A 19,906-nucleotide genomic window follows, 5' to 3' on the forward strand; every position below is an offset into this window, starting at 1 on the left:
CAGATGAAAGGTGATTTTTGGTGAATGTATAATAACCGAGGGAAATTTTTTAAAAGTGCCCCTCTGCTGAGTGAGTTAAGTGGGAGAGAGTGCCAGTGTGTGAGGGCGGCCTTAGCCTTCGTGACCATGTGTGTGAGGTTGAGAGCCCATTCCAGCTCTGGGAGCAAGGTCACCCAAATCCCCAAGTATTTGAACGATTGTTTCGTAGGGGGATGGTTGACTGCCAATCGAAGCAGGCCCTCGATGGACGGAGGGGAACAGAGGTGGACTTTGCTGGATTAAGCCATAAGCCCAAGAAATTCTCAAAGGCACGGAGGACCTCCAAGCAACGTGCGCCAGAGTTCTACGGGTCGGTTAGGAAAAGGAGGACATCGTCCGCTTGTAGGGCAATTTTATCTACTTGATGGGGATCAAAAGACTATCCTCGAATTTGGGGATCATTACATACGAGGCAGGCCAGGGGCTCCATTGCCAGTGCGAATAAGAGCTGCGAGAGAGGGCAACTCTGACAGGTGCCTCTCCCGATGGAAAACGCCTCCGAGAAGGCACCATTGGTCAGAACTCGTGCTTTAGGGCTGGAGTACAGGACACGGATAAAACGCCTAAAAAGGGGGTCGAATCACATCGTAGTGAGTATGTCCTCCAAATAGCTCCAATCAACCTCATCAAAGGCCTTTTCAAAATCGATATGGAGCAGGGCCAAGTACGGGGTGAGTAGGTAGTGGTGGGCTAGGGCGAAATGGAAGCATCGTATGCAATGGCAGGTGCCATGGGCGGGCATAAAGCCGCATTGGTCCGGGTGGACCAATTTGTGCAGGAGGGGACAAAGACGTTGAGCCAAGGAAGTGGCAAAGATTTTCATTTCAATATTGATGAGAGAGATAGGGTGGTTTTCTGCACAGGAGAGTGACGGTGGCTGGGTCTTTGGAGTGACCATGATAGTAGCCACATCGATCTCCAGGGGGAAGGAGCCCGTCTCGACCACGTGCTGGAAGAGGTCGACCAAGTGGGGGACCAGTAAGTAGTGGTATGTCGTTTAGTATTCCTGCGGGAAGTTGTGTGGCCCCACCATCTTTCCAGAGTGCAAAAGGGAGATAGCTCCATGTATCTCCTTAGAGGTAAAGGTGAGGTCAAAGTCCGTCAATTTGGCGAGGCGGGGGAGCTGAACCCCAGCCTGCTCCAACAGTTCAACCAGAGAGGGCCCAGGGGTTCGGACTGAGTAGAGAAGGGCATACTAACCAGCAAAAGCCTGGGCGATAGCTTACGAGGTACAGTGATGGGTACCGGCAGCGTCACAGACATCAGGGATAATTCGATTGGCCTTGGGATAGGAGACCAGATTGTGGAGCAGCTTTCCGTTTTTGTCGCCCCACCCACAAACACGGGTCACAGCGTCTTAGCCGAGTCTAGAGAGATCTGGCATATCTCCTCCCGAAGCATCGCAAGCTATCTAGAGGGATGAGCATTGTCTGTACCTCCAGGATTCAATTCCAGCCGTGTGGCCTGAGCCTCAAGCTGGGTCAGGCGAGTAGTTTGTGCTGCCCATTTCGTGTGAACCAGACCTCTGGCCACGCCACATAAGGTAGCCTTACTGGCTTCCCGCAGTATGCCTGAGGAAGTGACCGAGCCCATTTTGACCAGAAAGTTTTGCTCCAGTTCCACTTTGAGCATATCTTTCATCTCCCCATCCTGTAAAAATCATGGGTTTAACCGCCAGACCGTACGCACCCCCCCGAAGGCATGTACCAAATGGAGGGAGATAGGGGAGTGGCCCGAGATTCTTTGGGGGAGAATAGCGACACCAGAAACCAGGTGGCAATCCGTTGCCGGCAACAGGGTCAAATCAATGCAGGAGTGGGTATGATGGACTACGGAAGTGTGTATTGTTCCCGGGCGGGATTCCAAACTGCCAGGCGTCGCACAAGCCCAGGGCAGATGACCATTCAGAAAGCTGTTTAGCAGAGGTGAGGCGCGATGCGGAGGGGTCACCTGTTGTGTCAAGGGATAGCTGCATAACTGCGTTGAAGTCACCCCCAATTATTGTATGACCCTGAAGGAGAGTGAACATTACCTCTGTGAGATGCTGAAGAGTAGAGGGTAGTGGGGTGGAGGGATGTATGCAGATAGTAGGTTAAGAACCTGTCCATCATGCCTACTGGTCAAGGCCACATAGCAGCCCTGTGTGTTGGTCGTCACATGTACTGGGGTGAAGGGGAGACCTCTTTGAGTCAGTATGGCCACCCCTCTGGACCCCACATGAAACCAGAATGCCAGACCGGGTCGAAACCGTATCAGGTAAGAAAGGAACAGTGGGTTCCTAGGAGGTGTGTCTCCTGAAGGAAAAGGACATCAGGCGCCTGGCGTTGGGGGCTCCGAAGGACTGCAGCCCATTTGATACGATCTAATAAGCCATGTACATTCCACGACAAGACGTGGAGGGATCTACCGCGGGTGGGCATCTGAGGAGTGGATGGCGCAGGGATAAGTAGGTGTGGAAGGGCCGGAGTCCCAGGCGAGGTGACTCCTCGCAGCTAGGATAGGAGGATATGGCCTGTGCGTGGTGGTACGTCCCCTATCGATGGCATATGCGCATGATGAGGTAATGTGGAAAACAAAAACCAATGGCTCAAATGAAGCAAAAAGAGAAAGAGACCAAAGGCAACACCCTCCCTCCCTCCCAACCCTGAAAAGGAAAAATTAATAGTAATAGAGAGCTAATCTAAAACGTTTAGCAGGACAGTTCGTGGCCATAATGGACACCTCCATATAGACGGATGTCTGCGTGTCACCAGCGTATGTAAACAAAAACAAGCAAAGAGTTAAGGCTCAAAACCAGCCTCCTGGGCCTCCATTGTCAGATTACAGCATCTTAGTAGTGCCGGCAGCTGTGCCTTGGAGCAACCAGCAGGCCTAGGGGCCCTCAGGAGGCATAGCAAAATCAGGCCCTACAGCGGAGCAGCCGCGGAGATCCAAGAAGGTTGACCATTGCCAGGCAGAGGGAAGGGCGGTACGGCCGCAGCAGCACCCCGAGTCGCAGTGAAGAGCAGGGCCGGCCGGGGAAGCAGTCTTTACAATCGGGCCTCAGGGAGCAGGCACAATGGTCCAGGGGCGTCAGGAGCGCCCGGGACCCCCAGTGGCAGCCAAATGAAATTCAGGGCACATTCAGTGGACCACTCACAGAAGTGGGCTCAGGCAGCCGGACACTGCCACCCGATCTGGTGGCCGATACGTCTCTCGGGCAGCCGCATCCCTAAACGCAACCCCTCGGCACTGCAAGAAGGGCCAGGGGCAACAGCAAGCCCAGCCGGTAGAGGAAAGGGACCGGCCCAGTGGTGAACCAGGAGTCTGTCTAACCGGCAGTGGGGAATCCGCAAATCCTTACAGGCCAGCCACCAGATCATGTACTGGGATAGAGAAGGGTCTCAGGGGGATGCCGCCGCCATCTTGCAGGAAAGGAGCGTCTGCAGCCGAGGCAGGAAATTCGACTCCACAGGCAGGAAAAGTGGCAGCAAGCGCCTCGTTGGGAAGCATTGGGCAGGACGGAGACTTCAGCAGCTGGTTTGAGGGTATGTACTGGGCTGGTGGCAATGGATTGTGGAGCGGATAACGGTGGGGTCCAGAGCACTCTTAGAGTGTGACCACCATCTTAACGCGCCAAGCCACGCCCATCCTGTTTTAATCTTTGTAAAACACCATTACTAAATTGAATCCAAATATTTATCTTTGATGTGCTGTAATTTAAAAGTTGTGCTGTTTTGTGGTTGTGAGCAAACTTTAAAATTATTTAAAGTTTTTCTCAAAAACCCTCAGATCAATGGTAATTTTGTTGCATTAGCATTTGATAGGTGAATGTATATATTGAAAGGATGCTTTTGCAGCAGTTCAGTGGTGTACTTATTAACTACTTATAAAAGGTCCCATTCAGCTGGATCAGCTGACAGCGGGTTAAGCCATTCCAACTGTCTCCCTGCTTTCCCATATTCAAAAACATTGCAAACCAAGATTCCATAACTATGGAGTTGCAACTATCTATAAAGGGAGACATAATGGTTCTCAGCCATATATCACACATCTTAAGTTTATACATATATGACACACACCTCTCTTTTTTAATAAACATTATAAGATAGTTACAATTAGCAACAAGTAAGATAAAAAAAATTAACAGCATGAGATGCAAATACATAGACAGCAAAGTAATGAATCACAACAGTAAATTAGTTCTACAATTCATCTTATAGAATTGTTTAGATATACCCGAGGTTTGATCTCCCCATAAGTTATCACGCTAGAGTCACCCCTATTTTTAAGTTCTCTGCCACCCGTAATCCTTTCATGACTCATTTTCCCTTTGTACAGCACAACTTTGTTTAAATTCCATATCCGATGATCCTTTGTCTTAATTGCATTAGTGGAGATCATTATGACCTTTATGGGACCCGATAGTTTATGGCCCATTGGTTATTTATCATTACCAAATCACTTACAGTCACTCCTTCACTGACTTCCTTTTATCATAGTTGTGCTTCCGTGCTCAAACTATCTTCTCAACTTCCACTCATCACTGTGGTCAACAATAAATGACTTACCTTCCAAATCATTGACCACTCTGGAACCATAATGTACAGGGACCGGTACCTCTGAATAACTCAAAAGGTGTTCTACCTTTTGGTGCATCTGGTATGACATCTATGCTTCCACTCTTTTAAATACTTCTTCTTTCCACACTAAACCATTGTATTTGACCATATAATATGATTTTTTTCAGTACCCAGATAAAATGCTGTTTAATTCTTTTAGTTACTGGTTGGTAAAGCATACATTTATTATGTCTTATGTCATACTCTTCCAAAAATGTCTCTATCTTTTTCGATACTAACAGTACGCCATTCTCTGTCAGTAGTATACTATATATACCTTACCTGCCAACACTTCTTTTAGAGACCTCACCACATACTTAGTTTTAATTCATAATGTGAAGAATAATTCAATCCATTTTGAGCAAATGTCCATTAAAACTATTATATATGTTTCATATCCTTCACCATGAACTGGACCAAAAATATCTAATGCGACCTCTTCCCATGGTCTTATTAGACGTTCTCTAATTGCCATGAGCTGTACTCTAGATCTCATGGATTACACACTTATCTTGTTTCATGGAAAATACTTACTCACCATTAGGAAATGTGAGCATGTCTGTAATGTAAGGCAAAGCTCATCTATACATGACCACATATTTATTAAGCTCTCTGAGGTCTACACACAAATGTAAACTTCCATTTCCTTTTCTATCCATAACCACAGATGTTAACCACTCTATTACTTGAACTTCTTCAATGACTACATCATTCTCACGTTTTTCTAGTTCAAACCTAATTTCTTTTTCCCACAGCAACTGGGACATTTCTTACTTTCCCATGCACTGTCAACCAAACATATTCTGTGCATAAAGTTCTTCATGCAGCTCGGTATTTTTTTAAAAACTTTAAGGAATTTTGACTTTATATCCCTGAGAAACCCACTCTCTGGAGTTTAATGCACATCAATGCTTTGCAATATAACATTTTCCTTTAATAGAGGATCATTTTTAGGATCAAGAAAAAGTCCCATGTCTCTCTGTTGTATCGAGTTCAAAATACTGTCACCCTTTTGTATAATGTATACTTTTACATTAACCCAGCTTTGTTTATACTCTATCAAACACATGAAATATCCTTGTAGTTTGTTGGGGTTGCTCATATTTGCATAAGGCTTTATGTCAGGAATCAAAAGATCAACTTCTGTTTTAAGCTTCTCAGTGTAAAATTTATTTGTTAGTTTTACTCCTGAGTGAAACAAAACTGTTGTTTTTTCACTGTTCACACATATACTTCAGATGGGACTGTTAATCTCTAAAAACTTGTAAAACATTTTGCCACATTCAAAATCTGAGTCATCATTAATTCCTACTTTGTGATCTTCAATTTCTGTAATTTTTCTCTTACATCTTTTCATTTTACATAGAGCAGCAATATGTCCTTTTTTAACCTAAATGGTATGTTACTGTTAGAAATGGAGGTCTCTGGGTGGCAATAGTTTGCACCTTTGTCCAAATTGGGACCCTTCCTTCTAGTCAAGATCAGAGGGATACACTTCTGAAATAACCCCTCCTCACTCACTTGGTAGCTTGGCATGAGCAGTCAGGCTTATCTCAGAGGCAGTGTGTGAAGCATTGGCACTAAACATACAGTAATACAATGAAAACACTACAAAAGGACAATACACCGGTTTTATAAAAAAATAACCAATATGTATCTGTGTGAACAAGTCCAAAATGATGAAAGACATACAGTAATCAAAAATATACACTTCGCAAGATTAACTGTAAAATGCAGTTCCTTAAAGCTAGTAGCTCCATCCGGTGCTACTGCGGTGCTGAAAACAACAGAATCCAAGAGTTCCGTCTGACCGCGTTGGTGCGGACCAGTGTTAGTGTTGTTACAACCATTGTGTTTGCGATGTAAAATGTAGCAGTGCTGCGTGCAGTGCCCTCAAGCTGTGTTACAGACAGAAGCTTGGTGACGGTCATCCAGCAGCGCCGGTGAGACCAGGGCTGCGGGGCGGAGTGGTGGTGACAGGTCACAGTGCAAGCGGCAGTGCCTCTTGATAAGATCTGGTGTAAGTCAGCCCAGACTGCAGTGTGGGACAGATGATGCGTCGTGTGAATAACGAACGGGGTCTCCAATGTACGGTGCATTCACGGTGTTGAGGTTGTCGGTGAGACCAGGGTGGCGAAGTGAGGCGAGGAGGTGTAGAGTGCAGTGCCCACAGGTCATGGTACAAGCAGCAGTGTTGGTGACTTTGTCAGCTGTTTCCCCCTCTTTGGCAACTGAAACCCATGGTTCCAGAAGCGGTAACCAGAGGTAAGTGAAGTATTTTCTGTCCCTGAGATTTTGTGAACAGAAGGGAGGCTTTATTTCAAACCCTTCGAGATACTCAACAACAAGTGAAGAAAGTTCAGTCCAGTACTTTCACTGCTCAAGGCAGAAGAAGCAACTGAAGGCCAACCCGGCAAAGAAACAACACAGCAAAGGGTCAGTAGTACTACCAGCAGTTCTTCTACCTCTTCTTCTTGGCAGATTCCTTGATCCAAGCAAGGTCTAATGTTCTGGGGTCTGGGCCCCAATATTTATACTAAGTTCAACCCAGATCTGTGACTGGGAGTGAGTGTCTGAAAATTTTCAGCGCTACGTCCATCATCTCCTTGTGTTTGCTTTGTTAGCCCTAAGTAGGCAGGGTATGCCCAGACGTAGGTCCCTTGCTCTCTTTGCCACGGGATACAAGCTAGCCTGACTGATGAGGGGTGTTATCCCGAAAATGGTACCAGGATGCTTGTTTCAGGTTCAGGGCAGACCTGGCTTGGCAGTTCTGGCTGGACTGTTCCAATAAGGCACAGGGTCAACACTGATTTGCGTATGGCTGGGATTGAACTGAGGTGGCTAAGTCAGCTAAAGAATGATGATGGATTCAACCCAGCTCTGTGACTGGGGGTGAGTGTCTGAAAAGTTTCAGCGCTCTGTCCATCATCTCCTTGTGTTTGCTTTGTTCGCCCCAAGTTGGCAGGGTATGCCCAGATGTGGGTCCCTTTCTCACTTTGCCACTGGATACAAGCTAGCCTGGCTGATGAGGGTTGTTACCCCGAAACTGGTGCCACAATGCTTGTTTCCGGTTCAGGGAAGACCTGGCTTGGCAGTTCGGGCTGGACTGTTCCCATGAGGCACAGGGTCAAGACTGATTTGCATGAGGCTGGTTCTGAACTGGACAAAGAACATGGAAAAAGTGTGGGGGATATTGGAGAAAGAGCAAAACAAGGCATGTGAGAGGATTCAATTAGGAAATACAACTGACAGTCTAAGAAATGTCAACCTCCTGTATTATGGGAATGGGTAAGATACATATATGCTTAAATGATGTGGGGGCTTAAAGGATAGGATAAAACATTTAAGGATAGCTGAGGCTTTAAGAGCAAAAGGGGCCAACATAATCTGTTAACAGGAAACACATATCCGGTGGGGGAAGCGAGACACCCTGAGGATTAAAGGCTATACCCTGGCGGCATGCTCTACACAGCCCCCCACCATAAGTGGTGTATCTATTCACATAAGAAACAGCATTAGCTCTGTAAATGAGTCTTGGAGGATAAGTGGGGCAGATGGACCATTGTGTCGCTACCAGTGGTGTTGACAGTTTGTATCATTTATGGGTCAAACCAGCATGACCCAAAAATATTTAATGACTTAGATGTTGAGTTGGCATCCTGGCCAGACCCACTTGTTTTCTGTGGGGATCTGCATATAAATCTGGAGGTGAGCTGGGACCAAATATATAAATATAATGGAAGAAAGCCGCAAGTGTATAAGGCATTGTCTATGTTTAAAGGTAGCCACAATTTAGTTGATGCAAAGGCCGCTAAGTACCCCACAGACTTTGGGCTTACACATTTCTCATATCCACATAAAAAGTATGCAAAAACAATTGATGGGCAGAATGCAGAACAATGTCATACATTCAACCCAGTACAGTAATTTGGGCCTAAGTCCATCGTTTCTTTCATTACTATGCCATTCCAGTTTGGACTCAGCCATATGCAAATTACTCTTCACCCTGCACCCAATGGGAACAGTCCAGCCTGAACTGCCAGGCCAGATCCTCCCTGAACTGGAAACAACCATCGTAGGACCAGTTTTGGGGTTTCACCCCTCATCAGCCAGGATAGCTTGACTCCAGTGGCATGGAGAACACCAGACCCACGTCTGGGCATACCCGTCCCACTCGGGGTGACAAATGCAAAAAGAACGATTGATGATTAGAATTCAGAACAATATCATACATTCGTCATAGTTCACAGATCTGGGCCTAAATCCATTTTTTTTTCTCACAATGCCATTACAGTTTGGACTCCGATATATGCATATCAGTCTTGACCCTGCACCCAATGTGAACAGTCCATCCAAAACTGCCAGGCCAGGTCCTCCCTGGAAACAAGCATCCTAGGACCGGTTTCGGGTTTCACCCCTCATCAGCCAGAATTGCTTGACTCCAGTGGTATGGAGAGCACATGACCCACGTCTGGGCATACCCGTCCCACTCGTGGTGACGAATGCAAAAAGAACAATTGATGGACAGAATGCAGAACAATGTCATACATTCACCCCAGTACAGAGATCTGTGCCTAAATACATCGTTTTTTTGCTCACCATCCCATTCCAGTTTGGACCCAGCCATATGCAAATCAGTCTTGACCCTGTGCCCAATGGGAACAGTCCAGCCCAAACTGCCAGGCCAGGTCCTCCCCGGACTGGAAACAAGCATCCTAGGACTGTTTTCAGGGTTTCACCCCTCAACAGCCAGATGGCTGATTTTAACTTATCTCACAGACTTTAAAGTACCAACAGGACTAAACAACATGGAGATAAAATGTGTTATCACATAATAATTATTTTCCTCTATAACAAAAAACAATAAAAACATGCCAGCTACTACTGTGTGCCTCCATGAAACCGTTGCAGATTCTGTAAGTGAAGACAATAACATATGTTAGTCAAAACACTGTTAAAGGAATTCTACTCAGTCTCCACTTTAATTTTCCTTTTTAACTTAGCAACTTTTTAAGATGGTGCTTTGAACAAGTTTTTCACTAAGACAAGAATAGGGCATGCACACATTAATTTTTGATATACATTGATGTCCTTGCTTCATTATGTGTTCGTAGGAGACAACTCAGATTATGTTAACATGTATTTCTGCATCTCTAGCAGAATGAAATAAGGCTGGCATCTTAGTCTTTATGCGGTGTCTGTATTGAATTCGGTGAGACGTATGTCGTACCAGAGTTATCATGAATGTTGCAGAGACCTTTGAATGAGATACAGCACTGCGATCCCACACATTCATTCTAAGAAGGAAGATAGCTGCGCTAGATGTGTACAGGCTTACACACTCCGACATAGTGCATTTGATGATGCACTGAGGCTGGCCTTCTGAGACATTACTCCAAGGTATGGGGTTAGATCATTCCAATTGTGTCTGGCAAGAGGGTACTACCGTAACGCCCTCACTAGTGTAAGATTACTAGCAATTGATGGGAATAAAATTAGGAACAATTAACATTATTATTATTATTATTATTAAATGGGTTTTGTTAAGCGCAGACTACCCGGAGGCCAAGTAGCGCTGAATGGTTGAATTGTTTGTGTTTTTTACCACTCTAATGGTTATAACACTGATGTCCCTTATAAGTCTAATTATCGCAGTTCATGTTTTACTTACAAGGATTCGATCGTTTCAATAAATATTTGTAAATGTATTAATGTCTCTTCTCTTTCCGAACTTTGGACATGCAAAAGTGACAAATGAAAGGGTTTGTCACCTTGGGGCTGGGAACAACTCCTATTAAACTCAGACTCTGGAGTCTATTGTTCTCTTTCTCATATGCTTTTTTACTGCTCGAAAAAGAAGGCACAGGAGTCGTAGGATAAGTAGTTTTCCTCTTTTTCTCTGTTTTACAGGTGCAAGAAAGCCACAACCACCATTGAAGAAGCGCCCCTTGAAAGAAAATAAAACTAAAGGTTAGTGCTCACGGCTACTTTGTAGTTAGCTTGGAGGGAGGGTTTTTGGAAATAAGTCAACCCCTCAAAATAAAGATTCCCTGACTCATCACCAAGTGCCAAGGGTGACTATTGCACAGCTATGTACATTTTAGAAACTGATTACTTCACCAGGCTAAGTTTAAACCACTGATATACAACCAGAGGTTTAGGCAGCATCCCTTAATAGCTAAAACATAAAAGGAAAACAAACTTCTATATAATTGTAAACATTGTTTGCATTATCATCTCAGTCATGAAGAAAGCATAGAGGGACCACCCTACATCTACTTTTCTGAGCTCTTGAAGAGCCAGTCTTCAAGGGATTGGTTCAATGTGTTTTCCGTCATGGAAGTACAAGAGTGATATGAATTCTTCCCTCATAGCAAAAGGAGGAACAAATCTGGTTTGGCTACAAGTCTGGTTTCTAAAAATAACAGTCCTTGACTTTCTGATAACTCATCCTGTACTCCCTCAAGAATATTTTTGTTATTTTGCTCTTCATGTTGTTACCACCCTATCTTGTTTTAAGAAACTGCAAAACGTCCTGTAAAGCCTTGTCAGATTTTAATTCAGATCTCCATGTTTCTTCTGACACAATGGCTGTGCCATCTTCACAGACCATTTCCTGATCAAAGTATTTGTCATTGTCTTCAAAATCCTTATCAAGAGCTTCCTCATCAGAAATTTGTGTCTGCTAAGTTGTTGCTTGCTTGCTTGAAACTGGATCCATTATTTCTTTTATGTTTCATACATTGTTTTGTGGTCAGTTCCAATTTCAAATTTACTACCCCCTAAAAAATATTTCCTTTTTCTGAGCCCAGAATACTAAAAGTGCCTCTCTTTCTATGGCTGAATATATTCTTTCTGAACCTTTCAAACTTCTAGACAAAAATAAAATGGTACATTCTGAGCCTTGTTCAACTTGTTGTAAAACTGTTCCTAATTATTTAAGACTTGCATCTGTCATAAGAATAGAATTTTCCTTAGGAACAAAGATCTTAGATTAGGTTTTTAGACTCAGTCTTTCCACCCCTTCCTTGAATTCTTCTTCCCATGCAGGATCCCAACCAAATTATGTTCCTTTCTTTAGCAATTTTCTCATTATTGAGCATATTCTGTAGTATTCTGCCATACCACAAAATTGCATTAACTCTTCATTGTTAGACGGTGATTTCAAATTGTGTATGGAATTAATCAGATCCTCTTTGGGGGTTATACCTTCTCTTTAAGTAATCTGATCTAAGCAGTTAATTGATTCCTTCCTGAATGTAACTTTTTCTAACCTTGCATTGAGATTGGAGAGTTTAGGTTTCTCCATGACCCGTTTTACCACCTATTCATTCTCTTCTTCATCTTTTCTAAACACTAGAATATCATCTTAATATATCCTCAGTCCTTTGAAGTCCCTGAATACCTTCTCCAAAGATCTCTGAAAAACAGATGCAACAGATACCAACCTACATGGTAACCTTGCATATCTGAAGGTTCCAAATGGAGTGATGAATGCTGTAATGTCACTTCACCCTTCCTCAAGTGTAATATGTGGATTGTTGGTACGCTGAAGTGAGGTCTGTGGTGGAAAATACTTTTGCACCATTAACCCCTTCGACGATCATGACGAGCTCAGCTCGTCATGGAGTTTCCATTGACTTCAATGGAAATTACATGGCAGAACATCAGGGAGCTTAGCATCCAAGTGGTTAAGCAACATGATCATGTCTGTAAGGTTAGGCAAAGTATATCTATCCGTGCCCAAACATTTATTAATCTCTCTGAGGTCTAGACATAAACATAAACATCCATTTCCTTTTATGACTATTACAACAGGCGCTAACCACTCTATTCTTTGAACTTCTTCAGTGACTCCCTTATTTTTAAGTTTTTCAAGTTCTACCCACATTTCATCTTCCACCGCAACTGGGACATTTATCACTTTCCCACACACTCTGTCAGTCATTATCAACCAAACATATTCTGTAAATAAAGTTCGTCATGCAACCCAGTCTTTTAAAAAAAACTTTAGGGAACTTTGACTTTATATCCCTGAGAAACCTACACTCTATAGTTTTTTTGCACATCAATACAATGCAATATCAATTTCCTTTTTAACAAATTTGGAAGATCATTTTTAGGATCAAGCATAAGTCCCATTTCTCTCTGTTGTATCCAGTTCAAAATATTGTTACCCTTTTGTGAAATGTATACTTTTGCATTAACCCAGTGTTGCTTATATTCTATCAAGCAAATAACATGTCCCTGTAGTTTGAGGGGATTGCTCCCATAAGCATAAGGATTTATGTTTCTAAGTGTATAAATTCTTCTAAACAATTGTAATTTTTACTCTTTTCGTCTCTCTTATTTTTTCACTGTTCACATATATACTATGAGTTGGACTGTTGCGTAGCCGCTTGTCACAGAGGGAAGGAGCAAGGAGGAAGCCGTGCTGCTCACCCCCTTGGGAAACTACTGCTCCCATCACCACTGCATATCCGTCGCGCTCTTAAGCGCATCATCGCAACGTGGTGCGTGTTGCCGCTTGCCACAGACAGAAGGGGCAAGGAGGAAGCCGTGCTGCTCACCCCGCTGGGAATCTACTGCTCCCATCACCACTGCGTATCCATTGCACTCTTAAGCGCGTCATCGGAACTTGGCACGTGTTACCGCTTGTCGCAGAGGGAATGAGCAAGGAGGAAGCTGTGCTTCTCACCCCCGCTGGGAAACTACTACTTCCATCACCACTGCATATGTATTGCGCTCTTAAGTAAGGCTGTAAAGACAACAGGAGTATAACCCATAACCAAGTTGAGATCTGTGTAGGTATGCAAAAATAAACAACAAAATCTCAATTTGTATCATTAGGGGAGTCAGTTAGGCACACGCCTTTGGCGGCCGTACGCTGATCTGAGCGTTACCCCATCAACTGGATTGACTCCGTTGTGACGGGTTCATCGTTCCTACGCCCAGGATCATTTGAGACCGTTGCCGGCAGACCGTCACCTGCCGTGTTGGATTCCGATTAACACATATGCACACCAACCCGTGTGCAGACTGCGGTGCACAAGCCATCCATATTGAACCTGCCACCCAACCACTTACAGGTCTTACTTACTGACTCTTCAGGACCACTTCCTCAAGGACTCCCCACATCCTCAGGAGCCTTCACGCCTGACATCCCCCCACATGTTCAGCATTCACACCTGACCTGTGGACATGGGACCGTGTCCACCGCCCACCAGCCACCGGCTAAAGCAGACGTTGCCCGCTGTGCCCCACCCGGACCGGCCTTTACCCCCTTTCTTCACAGCCAGCCTGACCCACTGCACTGTCCTCCCGGCTACTCAGTCCTGAAGATGATCCTGATTGATTAGGATTGAAACGTCATCGGAGTCCTCAACGCAACTAATGGAGCCAAAACCCCTTGTGGTTCAATCAAATCGCTCAGTTATTACATACCCTAATATTGTAAATCATTCTTTTTGAACCACAAAGTCTTCACTGTACAGATATGACTAATTTTTGTCACCTTGCGCCTCTTCGCTGATCTCACATTGTCACTTGCGTCACCACATATTGTAGTGTAGTTCCTATATCCCTGAAAGGCTCTGCACATTGGAATAATATACACTATAGTTTTGACATAGGACTGAGGTCAGTATGTCTCTATCGAGTATATTAAACTTAATTGTGTGTGTGCCAGCTAACTCAGAGGTCACTAGAAACTTTCTCGAATGAACAAGAAGGGATTAGTTTGTGACAACCACATAAACATGACAACTTTGTTTCCCTTAGAGTTGGAATAATCTTAGAGTCGTGGAAACAATAGATAACCGCTGCACTCAGTCAATCTTGCATGCTTCGTTTCTACAGAGTGTTGCACAGAAATAGGGAGACAGCCGTTTCAATAAAAAGGGTTTATTGAACAGTCTTATTTCCCATGCAAGAGATATGAACTGCTACAATCGTAAGACAGAATGCGAAGTATAAAATCTACAGAGTTTGCAGTAATATAATATAATACTGTAATAGCATGAATTTTAGCTATGACATATATTCATTAAAATACATACATAAATAACACAGGCTAAAATACTCATCTGGTGCTTCTAAAATAATCCTACTCCAGTGCACCTAGCCTAAGTCTAGTACGAGGGAAGAAGTAGGTGCTGTTTTAGTCTGGTTTAGTTATGCCAAGAGTTGCCAAAAGTTAATCTAGGTTCTAATCAGCTCTATAACTTAGAATCAGAGAGTTTGATATCTCTTTCCCGAGACTCGATCTCTAGCACCCCGCAAGGGGAGTCAGAAACATTGGAGTTGGATTCTCGGCGAGGAGGATGACAGTGTCTGGTCAGTGCGTCAGTTGTGGACTTGAGTTCCTTTGGGACTTGCTGTGGTGAGCCGCATCGTGCAAGTAGGTACCCGAACCGCACCTTGCCTTGCCATAGCAAGTGAAGGTGTATTTATACCTTGAAGGTGTTTAGGAATGACAGTATTGACGTAAAAGGCGGGCATAAGAACATCACGAATTAACCCCTAAGGAATAGATGTTCATGAAGAAGAAAGTCAAGCAGGTGCCATATTATAGGAGCCGGATTCAGAATGTAGATGTAGATGTATTTATTATCTACATATAAGTGTCCCATCCAGCTAAAGCTTCTGAATCAGCTGAAATTTTTGCAGGATTCTGCTTAGGAACGGAATTAAGCTTCTGGACCATAGAAAATCAGCATGTAGGGACTGATTAACCATACCACCTCAGTATTTATAAGACAAAGTATGACTAGCTATGGTGTCTAACCTTACCTCCTAACCTTTCCAGAGAAACAAGTGAGTTGGCACCCCAAACACAAACATCTCAGCCCTCTCAAGGATCGCTGTAACAGGACACACTCTTTTGCTTTCTCTCTCTCGTACTTGTCCACAATAAGATAAATAAGAGACACAAGGGAAGTTTACAATACTTATTTAAACTACCGTGCTCTAAGATGCAGTATTTGTGCCACAATTAGAAAACAATGCCTACCAAAAATATAATTAGCATAGTTATCAGACCAGATATAAAAAATAAGGCTGTCATGTTATTTGACAGATTAGCCTACCTCGTTTCTACTGAAGCTAAATGATTACATTTAGTAGATCTCTAGGGTTAGTTGCAGACCCCATTCTTTCGCATTGATAGGTGGACGTCCTGCATTACAGTAGAGGCAGTACTTTGCTTTATTGCTGTGGTCAAATAGACTCTCCCATAACTATAGACTGTGACTGATTCATTTTAAATATCTTCATGGAACGTATCGCACCCCAGCATACTCACACAGGATAGGCCTGACTAGTGATGCAAGATGCTTGAGATGCTCCGTGCCGGAGGCCACATTTGTGCATCAGACCTGGACCTGCACGACAGTGGCGGAGTACTGGTGCTCTATTTGTGAGATTGTCAGCATCTTCATGGGAGACTCTTTACTATCAGACCTCCGGCTGTGTCTACTGGGATATGCTAAGGAGACCTTGGACACACACCGACAACTAGTTGCAATGTTATTGCTCCTGGCCAGGCGCAGGGTGGCGATGCACTGGGGCTGCAGAACAGCTCCAACAATGAAAGCGTGGTTTGCTGTTGTCTCACATTGCCAAGCACAGCTTACTACGTATTGGGGCCTTATGCCTTCAGCGAATCATCTCCACAAAATCTGAGACCCATTTACTAAATATCTCTGCAACATGCTACTGCCAAATTGGACACACCAGGTCCCACACTCACTTGCAGTTAGACTAATACTTTTTAGTACATGCTGGCTGGATCACCATGCCCGGCATGACCCGTGCTGCATACTACATGGATTAACAAGGTGCTCTGACCCCCTCAACGATATACATCAACCATGTCTAACTATGTTGTGTGTACGCAATATATTGATTAGATTGGTATGTGCAACAGTGGGAGATGTTAGCACGTTGCTGCCAACTATGTGTTATTGAAAATCTTTCCCAAAAATGTATACATCTCTAAAATATAAAGTTAAAAAAAAAGATTACTCCTGATAGAGCCCAAACCAAAAAGTTTTCGTTCTCAGTCTTTTTTTAGCAGAGATAAATACAGTTCAGTGCTGGGACTCGTTCTGATGAGAACTCTAGGGCATATTATCAAGAACAGGCAATACATCTCTAAAATATAAATAAAGTAAAAAAAAAAAAGATTACTCCTTATAGAGCCCAAACCAAATGTAGAAAAAGTATCCATTCTCAGACTTTTTTAGCAGAGATAAATACAGTTCAGTGCTGGGACTCGTTCTGATGAAAACGAAGTCCCCGAAACTGGCTTTTTCAATTCTCTATTCTCTCTATTGGCAGGTGCCAGCCTCATGAAAAGCTTTTTCACCCTGGCACCTTCTCCTCTGATAAGGGTCAGGGGAAAACTTAACAAATCAGGTATGCTCAGTGCTTTCTCTTTTTTGTTAATGTAATTCCACTACATAATCCTATGGCTAAAATCACAAGGAAGGCGACCAGAAATTCCTTCTTGGTTGAATCCCGCTTTCGGATTTTCCCTTAGTGTAATACAAAAAAGAAGTGGCACAAGCCTAATGTGATCTTTGGCATTGGCTAAGCCAACTTCTCATACAGAAAATAATTGGGACTCCATAGGTCTAATCCTAACAAGCACCATCAAAATTGGTTCTCCTCCTGTTGTAACCTTATGCAGTTGCAGGTAACCTTCCGCGGGACTTCTCGCTGTGAATACACTTGTTGGTTTGACGGAAACACAGTCGTCAGAGTTGGAGTTTTACGCTATTACACATAGCTAAACAAGCGTTGATATATGGGCCAAAGAACAAACTACATGCACACTTCAGTGTGATCCTTTGACGCTGCTGTGAAATTGTGGCATCACAGATTTTGAATTGAATACTTACCTGAAGGCACTGATCGTTTTGGTTGTCCAGTTAATTACAGTTGGCTTTTAAGCAATTTCAGGACTTTGGGAGTCTGGCACAATATTTTTTATTACGTCGCAAAATTTGCATTGGAGCAGTGAGTTCAGGATATATCCCCTGATGAAGGGAATGGTTATTCCTGAAATGGATTGGGCTCTGGATCGTGAGAAATCAATTTTATTGTAAAATGCATTTATTGTGACACACCATTGTATGCCATCATATTTGAATGAACACATTTATGTATGAACTAATTTTACAAAGTAAGATTGATAGAATGAACATGGACATATAAGCAATGATACTATGTAATGTATCGACAACAATGTCAATCCTATGTTTTATGAAGAATTATTTTCATGTTTGGTAAATATAGATAAACTCACGTACAAACTTTGGAGTAACGATTTGTTTAATTAAGTGTGAACGGATTGTTCACTTAGGAACAGTGCACACTACATGTAGGTTGTATCCTGCATTTCTTTGAGCAGTTGCAAACACACCATATTGCAGCCCCACACATCAGCATGGGTGGGCCTTTCAATGTTTTTATTTTATAAAATAAACACTACAGGTTTAGTGCCTAAATTTAGGGCCAATCTAAACACAGCCCCAAGTGCATGATTAAAATGGAGGCAGTGGTTAGAGAGGCAAAACAGCCAACTACAACGAGAGTCAATGGCAACCCCAAGATACGAAAATGAGTTTAACCATGAGATATGTTTTCCCTTAATAATGTTTTCCCTTAATAAAGAAAAGTTGGAACTCATGTGGAGTGACCCTTCACCCCACCGGGTAGGTCGCTCCCCCTCCTCACAGGCCCTCCTGTGCCTCCCTGCCCCAGCTGCCGCTGCTGAGGAAGTTCAAGGCCCTCCACCACCCGCAGTCTACCACCTGCGCCTCATCCCTGGTGGCCAGTGGTAGGCCGTAGGTAGGTTTGTTCATCCTCCACTTTATTGCTTTTATTGTATTGCCTGTATTTTCATTGTTGTGTCTGTGACTGCTGTTGTCTGTCTACCCTGCTTGTTCGTGGTCCGTGCCCCCTTACCGAGCCACCCCGAGACGCAACCACGGTCCCTTCAGCTGCCACTCCTGCAAGTTCACCTGCATCCGGGCCTGCACTGCACCCGCACCCACCGTGTCGAACCCCAGCAGCAACCACCTGAAGTGCATCCTGCTCAACACCCGTTCCGTCCACAGACATGCCGTAGAGCTCTGGAGCCTGCTCGACACCACATCCCCAGATGTTGCCTTCCTCACGGAAATCTGGATGAACGCTTCCTCTGCACCCGACATCGCCATCGCCATCCCGGACGGATACAAGATCACCCGGAGGGACCGCGGCAATCAGACCGGAGGAGGCATCGCCATCATCCACAGGAACACCATCCGCATCACGACCAACACCGACGGCACCCTCACATCCGCCGAACACCTGCACTTCCAGATCCACACCGACCCCAAGACCACCCTCAGAGGCACCCTCATCTACAGACCCCCGGGACCACGCACACAATTCAGCGAAGACATCGCCGACTTCATCAGCCGGCACGCCCTCCCCTCCGCTGACTACATCCTCCTCGGGGACCTCAACTTCCACCTGGAGAACTACAACGACCGCAACACCACCACCCTGCTGGACAACCTCTCAAACCTCGGACTCAAGCAGCTGGTGACCACCCCCACCCACTACGCCGGACACACACTCGACCCCGTCTTCTCATCCAGCAAGGACATCGCCTTCAGCCACGCCACCGGGCTCCACTGGACGGACCACAGCTGCGTCCACTTCAGCTTCAGAAAGAACACGATCCACCACCACCAGCAACACGTTGCACGCAGAAGCTGGAACAAGATCACAGCCGACCAGCTCGCCGCATCCCTGAGCCGGGACCCCCCCGCCAGCTCAGCGAACCCCAGCCAGGCCGCCAACAACCTCACGAAGTGGATCAGCAACTGCGCAGACGACCTCGCCCCTCTGAGGACCCCGCCTAGCAGACCGGGCAGTAAGAAAGCACCATGGTTCACCGACGAACTCAGGAGCTCCAAGAAGAACTGCCGAACCCTCGAGAGAGCCTGGCGCAGAGACCCAACACCAGACAACATGACCACCCTCAAGCTCGCCACCCGAAAACACCACCAACTGATCCACACCACCAAGAAAACCGCATTCAAGGAACGACTGGACAACAACGCACACACCAGCAGGGAACTCTTCAACATCGTCAAAGAGCTCTCCAACCCCAACGCCGGAAACAACGACATCACCCCAACTCAAGACCTCTGCAACTCCCTCCCCTCCTACTTCCACAACAAGATCGCAGACATACACAACAGCTTCAT

General features: G+C 44.7%; 1 protein-coding gene across 1 annotated transcript in view; it reads left to right on the forward strand.

Moving 5' to 3' along the window:
• The window catches only part of LOC144752849 (uncharacterized), a 785,061-nt gene that overhangs the window by 296,675 nt on the left and 468,480 nt on the right, over nucleotides 1-19,906 (forward strand). The window contains exon 8 of the mRNA XM_078640687.1: nucleotides 10,551-10,610. Within this exon, the coding sequence (XP_078496813.1) occupies nucleotides 10,551-10,610 (60 nt within the window). The remainder of the gene's footprint in view (nucleotides 1-10,550; nucleotides 10,611-19,906) is intronic.

Source organism: Lissotriton helveticus, chromosome 5_1 (genome assembly GCF_964261635.1).
Source record: "Lissotriton helveticus chromosome 5_1, aLisHel1.1, whole genome shotgun sequence".
In the NCBI taxonomy this organism is placed as follows: Eukaryota; Metazoa; Chordata; class Amphibia; order Caudata; family Salamandridae; genus Lissotriton; species Lissotriton helveticus.